General features: G+C 36.8%; 1 protein-coding gene and 1 pseudogene across 1 annotated transcript in view; both read right to left on the bottom strand.

Annotated features, from left to right (window-relative positions):
* Nucleotides 1–3,465, bottom strand: part of LOC141439431 (DNA-directed RNA polymerase, mitochondrial-like) — a 13,543-nt gene extending 10,078 nt beyond the window's left edge. The window contains exon 1 of the mRNA XM_074103716.1: nt 3,379–3,465. Coding sequence (XP_073959817.1) covers nt 3,379–3,465 — 87 coding nt within the window. The remainder of the gene's footprint in view (nt 1–3,378) is intronic.
* Nucleotides 3,466–3,545: 80 nt separating this feature from the next.
* LOC141439430 (uncharacterized) overlaps nt 3,546–8,151 on the bottom strand; it is a 51,701-nt pseudogene continuing 47,095 nt past the window's right edge.

Here is an 8,151-nt window from a genome sequence, read left to right as displayed (position 1 = left end):
TGTCGCACGGCGGTACTAGAATTACGAACATCGACTCATTAAAGCCCTCAGTCTTCGACTTCGGGCTTCTAATAGACTCTCGTTCGTAATTCCTTATTTACCGCCCTTAAGACACAATGTACTATTTAATACGAGTGTGAGGGAGGGCACGATAACTTCTAATTTCGTAGTAGCTCCTGCTCTTGTGAGTCGACCTATACAAGTTAACCTGAGAAGTGTATTATCCCTAAATTTAAACTTCGGACACAAATGGTACCTAAGCCTCCAAGGAGTAGTGCAATTCCGAACGCAAAATGAATTCCTTATGATTCTATTGAGTGAAGGAAGCGTAACTTAGATTGGAACACAAACTTAGGTGTTCTGGTCCCATAAGGACGTTTGTATTCGAGCGCGAGAACAAACTAACTTTTATACGGTAGCTAAACCAATAAGACAATACGTACTCTATCGATATGCAGCGACGCGATCAGATGATAATCCCGACAATTTAGTCATAAAAGTAGGTCCAATTACAAAAAAATCCGACAAAGCTGAATTTTGAAAGAAAGAAAGAAAAACATTTATTCGTGACATTTTTTACAAATAAAAGACAAAGAAAAAAGGAAATAAATTTCGTCACGAAATGGTCCCAACTCAGCATGATGTCAACCTTGCGGCCGACGCTGGTCTTCCGTTGGAACCATTTGGTGGTGATCTTGGGTACACGATTAGAAATAAAGTGTCAAAAGTCCCCAATGATCCCATGTGTGCTAAAGGTTATTCGGGTTACAAGTTTTTTTTTAAAATGGTAATTTTTTATCAAAAAGTAGCCTAGGCAAAAGTTATAGATCATCTTAACCTCCTAAAACCCGACGTAAAATTAATGTTTTCGCAATTTGAAGCAAACATCAATTAATGAATTGATCAAAGTTCAATTTTATGTCTGTGGGACCTGGGGAGGAGGTTAAAATTATCTACAAAAATATTTCGTATATTTTTCTAAGAATCATCATTCCTGAGATGGTGGTATTTCGGAAAAACTTTAAAACTCGAATAACTCGAAAATACTGAATTTCGGTCCCTGGTTTACTGAGCCAAAAACATTGTAAATAAGCTCTAAAATAACCCTTTTCAAGGAATAAGTCGAATACCAGTAACCCTGATACGTGGCATAAAATAACGTGCTATCACGTGGTACCTAGGTGACTCCAACTTTTAGAATCGCGATAAGTATCTCAGGAATGTTAATTCTTAGAAAAAAAGTATAAGGATTATTTTTGTAGATAATTTTGAGTTCTATAATGGAAGGTTTGCTCCTGTTACATGCCACACCCGGAATATTTGTATTTCGGCACTGAATGATTTAACGCGTTCTTTACCACCGACGCTTAAACGCATTTTCGGGAATTCGCCCAGTGCTATTGTCATAATTATTAATACAATTTGAACGCACATGTGCGTCGGTGGCACCTGTGGTAGTCAGGTGGCAGTGAATGCGTTAAATAGTTCAATAAAAGTTTGCTGAAAGCTATAAATAAAACACCCCAGTAAATTTCATAATATTTTATTAAAACTTTCTCCTTATAAATCCATCGATTGCTAACATAATATATAATAGAACGTACATAGAAGCCATGTCTCAAGTGATACATAATACATTACAATGGGTGACAACCTACCAAATGGACCGAAACGACTTATTAGACCGCCATCTTTGTTTAACCTTAAGGGCGGTTTATACATTTAGGTTCACTCACCTTTAAGTATAAAACGCTATCAGTAGTTGTTATCGGTATATGCATACCTTTTATCAGACAGCCTTTAAATGATCAGATTACTTGATTAAACTTCCCGAGTCACATTAATTTACATATTTTCTTATTTTCATCACCTAGGACCTGCCTATCACAATGGTTTTTGCAACGTAAAATAAAAAAGCGTACTTACAGGAAAAGTAGCATCAATCAAACGAAATTATCGTTTAATCGTAACATTTGTCGAATTTTCGAAACAAATTTTGTCTCGACTACTATCCCGGAGTAAAAAAATAAATGAAAATAAGATCGTATATAAAAAAAAAACTCATGATTGTTACTTTATCTCAGCAAAAAAGGTACAAAAAAATACATTTGATTATAGGCACAATTGAACGGGTAATAAAGGCTATATAATGGTCATGTGATTGACATAAAACATTACTTACACCTTCATGAAATTGTTTCATTTAACCTTTTAACCATTGGGAGTTTGCACTGCGTTAGAGACGGTCTTGTTAACAAAAAGCTATTGATCTGTCAAGCCTGTCATAATTATCTAACGTTTTGTGTGACAAAGGCAAATAAATGCCAAAGCCAAAGTGACAGATAGAAATATTTTTACCCAACACAAACGTTAAGACGAGAATCGACACTTTTAAAGAAGCTCATACTTCAAAATTGATATTTTTGCTAAGTTCGCTTTATGAGATATGCTTTAAGGTTCAGTTTGGTTTACACAATTATTTGAGATACGAGCTTCATTCAAAGTGACCAAATTACGGTTCAAGCGTACAAACGAACAAGCATAATTTACATAAAATTTGTAAATTAGCCTTACCAGTTTTGACATAATGGTTTCGCAGTAATGCATAATTTAACCTAACATGAGACACAATGGGAAATAAATGGAATATACAAGTTTCGGAACAATGTCCTTGATAAGATAATTTGTTACTATTATAATTATTATGATAAATACACAGTTACTCTATATTTATTGTATGTAAGCATAGAACAGCGAAAATTAAAAACGCTATACATAAAATTCAAAACCGTGTGATTAAAAAAAAAATTTTTTTAGATACATAGAAGACAAAGAAAATAATTATTTGAATGCTAACTACTTATTATACAAAGGTTGTTTATGCATCGTTAAATAACTTAACTATTATTAAGGTTTTTTTTTTATTATGGGTACAGTTATTTTTAACCCTTTTGGATATTGTTATTAGTTTGATTCTGTTTCAATAGTCTTTCCATACCGAACAGAACGACAATTTTACATCAGTCGGTAAAAGAGTAAAAGGTTCAGACTCTTTTGAAGCAAAATCCTCTCATTCCATTGGTAGTGAGATGTAGAATTGTAGATAACACATAATCAAATATCTATATTTTAACACAAAAAGGCATTAAACTTGTTAAATTCATTAATTTGCCTTTTAACTGGACGTGATAGAGTTAAGTTTTTTTAAAGTCGATAGTTAAAAACAAGTTAAATAACACTGGTATGAAATATTTTTTAAAACCGATACGCGTTTTTTTTAGCTTTTGGTTTCATCATAGTGATTTAGCATTGAAATTACACGGGGATGGTCATTTGATACCTAAATGCTAACTTTATGCCGAATCGGCAGACACATACGTTCCTCTGTCCAAAATTACAATGTTGGAAAATATGGACGAATAGAATAGATACACCCATCTCGCCCCGCATCAGCCTGTCGGCCATCTTTGATTCTCGATCTAAGAAGCGTGATTTGATTTCCTTATTATAACATCCTACAACCGGGTCATTAATAAAACATCACAATAAATAAAAACTAATTATAATTTACACAAAATGTAATACGCACTGCATGAACAGCAGTTATACACAACCTATCAATGATACTATCAAACGTGAACAATTAATGATAGATAATATAGAAAATAATGACATTAATTCCATTAGTCCCTGATCCTAATGACACCTATTCACTGCACCGACTATCCTAAATGAAATCATTGTTGATAAATGTACGAAATATTTTTTTTATTATTAAATTTCCCGTAATAATATTCAAGCAGTGATTAATAATGTTATTTTCGCTTAGATAATAGCAAAACGAAAAGCTTGGAAATTTCGTAGTAGAATCAAGGATTTGCAATATAAATGCATTAATAATTATTATATTTCTTCCTAACAGTCTGCTTCTCAAATTTAAATATTGGATATTTAAATTTTAAACCGTACGTTAAACGCGGTGTAGGTATACATAGTGCATCTGGCTCGCACACAAAGTAATGAAAGAGAAGGTATTACACTAGGTAGATGTATTATTACATACTTTATTGAATATTACATGTATACAATAAGAGAAGCAGATACCCAGACTGTTTCCCAAGGCATACATATTGGCTGTACAATCTTTTAATGTCATTCAACTCGAGTCATCACCACAACATACAGTTTACCGAATCTACCAGACACATTTCATTGATATTCTTCACAACACTCCTAAGTCTATCAAAATTTTATTGTTTCAAAGGAATCTATTGTAGCACCGAATAACAAAATTTATTAAAAACAACTACCTATCGAAGGCACGTTTTTTCCGCATATAAGACAGAAACAAAGGAAACTAGCTAAATAAATAAAATAATTACTTTCACGAACGGCTAGCTTGGTGCTAACTAAACTTCTTCATAAATTGCTCGCGTAACAAAACAAACCTCCGCGTACCTCATACAACTTACAATCGATTTGTGCTTAACAAGAGCCAGCTGAAATACGAGACCCTATCGTCCCAGCCGTTTGCACTTCTTTCTATCTCATGGTATAAGATGACCGAGTTTAGACTTGCAAGGAAAATCGTGCAAGTTGCATTACATTGAGAGGCCGTAAAGCCAACGAGTGTGTCGCCGCAATGTAATGCAACTTGCACGATTTTTCTTGCAAGTCTAAACTCGGCTTTAGACAATACGGCCAATGTCATCGTCCCATATCTACGAATGTACCGTACTGGGGCTACAGTTTGGATGTTCTGTCAGAACAGCCAATATATACGCGTTGAGCTCTCATTTTACACGCTTAAATAGCATTTTGTAGGGTAAGCGGGTGATTAAGGGCGGCTCCATGGCCGTGTGCGTGGTGAAGTCATCGTCTAAAAGTTTAACGTCCGCTTTTTGACTGAGCTCTGTGTTGCGTTCAGTTTGTATGAAGCTGGCGGATATGTGGCCAACGTTTGCCGGCGTGTGGCCAACGTTGGCGTTGCCATTGTTGTTTCAGGCGGGTTCGTGTTGTCGTTGGTTTGGTTTTTGGCTGTCGGCTGCTCTTGTTTGTCTTCGGTCTGAAATGCGAGAGTTGAATGAGTAATTATAGTAGAAGACCTGTTTAACCACGACCTTCACTCATCTGATTTCCATTTTAACAGTCAAACATGGTTTGTTTAGTAAATATAAATAAATATCACGAGCACGAGACACTTGACACCAATTGACCTAGTCCCAAACTAAGCAAAGCTTGTACTATGATACTAGGCAACGGATAAACATACTCATATAGATAGATACACACTTAAATATATATTAAAGGATCGACCCCGGGACTTCAAGCTTCGTAGTCAGGTTCTCTAACCACTTGGCCATACGGTCGTCAAAGTTAATTTTGGAAATGTGAATGTTTCGGTGCAGCTTAATGGTTTAGGGTAGGAAACGGCTAGTTGTTGTACTGACTTCGTTTTGGTCGGACAGCCCAGCAGGTCGGCAGTGACGTTGCCGTTATTGGCGGGCGCGGGCGGCGCGGGCGCGGGCGCGGCCGCCGCCGCGGACGCAGACTTCTCCGCCTGGAATATATCATTTTATTATTATTTAGCGTTGGTCGGCTTCCACTGCTGGGCAAAGGCGATAGGGGCGAAGCGAAGAAAGTTATTTTTCTTCGTATTACTAAAACAAAATACATATTTAAAATGTATCGTGCATACGCAATAGTACAACATCTAATTTTCTTATTATTCAAAAGTCATCATAAGCTACCGCGCAATATTTATTTTGATATACGTATTTACGCTGAGTTTATTTTGTTTTTAGAGACAACTTTGAATTTTTTGTACGAGTATATCGGACGAACTTAGTCAAATGCAAATATGTGTATACATATATTCGAACCACTCAAAAATTATTACCGCGGTCTTATTACGTTTGAATAAAACTCTGTGATACATATTTGTGAAGAAATAGATAAGTCCGTATTATTGCACTCGACAGTGCAAGTCGTAATCGTGTTTCTGCAGTTTATGATTATAGCAGGGGTGGCCAACTTGATTAGACCCAAGATCTACTGTTTACTGACGAAACCCTGTGCGATCTACCAATTACATACTTCTTGAAATCTAAATAAACAGCATAGTTCAGTATTTATATTTTGCCTTGCCACGATCGACTGCATACTTCAGTATTTATAATAGTTTTTTTGCCTATGCCACGCATCGACTCAGCTAATAGTCGCGATCGACGTCGAAAGCGATCTACCGGTTATAAGTAAATGCGCTAAAACTCGGCGCGTTCTTAATACAAATTTATGCTCTGATTGAGAACTGACTTTTCCTGTGTCATTTGAGATGTCCCAATTTTTGACAGCGTATAATAAATCGAAAACCATTTGGAGCAATAGGCATTGTGAAGATTTTTCAGAAATCAGATTCCAAAAATATGACAAACTGAATGAAATAAACAAAATTTAAGTAATGAACTTCATTTGAGCCCTGCAGTGTCCAGTCACAAAGGCAGTTATAAAGCAGGTCTACACTCTAAAGCAAATTGACAGTTGGAACTGTTGCTGTCTTGCTTATAATAGCAAAGAGTGACAAAGAAAGAACTTTAATCACATGATGCGCACCCGGCTTTAAACAGTTGTCATTTATCGTAAAGTCCGAAATGTATAAGAGTATTTCCAATGTATTTTTACAAATAAATTATAACCTAAATTACTACATTACAAGTAAATATAAAAGAATTTAAATATTAGATTTTAATAAAAAATACTTATTTACTATCACACCATTAAACAAACATAGGAATAATCGAAGCTAAAAGAAGAGAAATAAATAAAACTTGTCATGGTTCACTTAGGACCCTAAGCCGTGCTTGTATTATTGTCACATTGTAATGCCACAGATTATGTTACATACGACCTGAGTTTTTCAAGGCAACGGAACGTGGCTGTTTCACTGTGACGTCATCCAGCGTATTCGTAAAAAAAAAAAAAATACTCATCCAAATTCAAAATCGATGAAAATGGTATCTAAAAATATCCTATTCTTTCCAAAAACAATAAAAACTATAGGTTATTTTTTTGGTGCATCCCATTTGCAATCAGTAAGATACCTGTGCTGCGAGGCCGAGCAAGTCCGCGTTTCCGTTGTCGGCCTTGCTAGCGGGCGGCGCGTCTTGCTTCTCTTTCTCTTCTTCCTGGTTCTTGTCTTCCTCCGCCTGAAAACAAAACGAGACGGGATGTTTCGAAGAAGCCATAATAAAAGATCGTGCGGACCGAAGTCCGAAATATAAGTTTGAATTAGAGCAGATGATACCATAAAACAAATTAAATGAGGGCTACCGTTTTTGCGCTCACCAGTTGGCGCCACTGAAGACAAAATTAGGTCCTGCCTGAAGTATAGTGGTTAGTATAACAAACTAACTAACGGGCGTGAAAACAAAATTTACATGAAAAATGAAAATGAAAATAATTTATTGCATAAAAACTTATAAACAAGAGTCTACGGCTCTGGATCCTGAGCTAGGAGTCCCTGTGTTACAGGATCCAGACATTTAAATCATATTTTCGTTTTCGTACCTTAAAACCGTACCATAGAGATAACAAGCATGCCATTTTGTTCGGAAAAGAGGGAGGACAAAGGTTTCCGAAAGACAAAACTGTCTCAAAACACATTCATTGCCCCGTAACGTAACGCATATTTGCCATAATTAATGTACCCCATAAAATGCTACTTTTAATAACTAACTCAGGAGACGTTGCCATGGCAACAAGCTACCTACACCAAAAAGTTGATTGACCCAACTGCAAAATTAAATTTCTGGTTGTTTCAAAACGAGACCAAAGATCTAAAGGGTCGTGGTAATCTCTTTCCATACCTTCCTGAGCCTGGTGCGAGCCATGATAGCCTCGACCCTCTGCCGGCGCGCGACCCTCTCCTTCTCAGTCCTGGCGAGCTCCTCCCGGCGGAGCCGCTCGGCCTCCTCGGCGGCGCGGCGCTTCTCTACATCCTCTTTGAGGCGCGCCTGCCGCTCCGCCTCTTCGCGGACCTTGCGCTCGGCTTCCTCGCGCTCTAGTCGCTGTTGGGCCTGGAATTATTGATGCTTTTAATTATTTCATCATTATCCCAGCCTATATATATGTCCCACTGCTGGGCACAGCCTT

Source organism: Choristoneura fumiferana, chromosome 20 (genome assembly GCF_025370935.1).
Source record: "Choristoneura fumiferana chromosome 20, NRCan_CFum_1, whole genome shotgun sequence".
Lineage (NCBI taxonomy): Eukaryota > Metazoa > Arthropoda > Insecta > Lepidoptera > Tortricidae > Choristoneura > Choristoneura fumiferana.
Note: the sequence above shows the minus strand (reverse complement) of the source record. Positions and strands in the feature narration are given on the sequence as shown.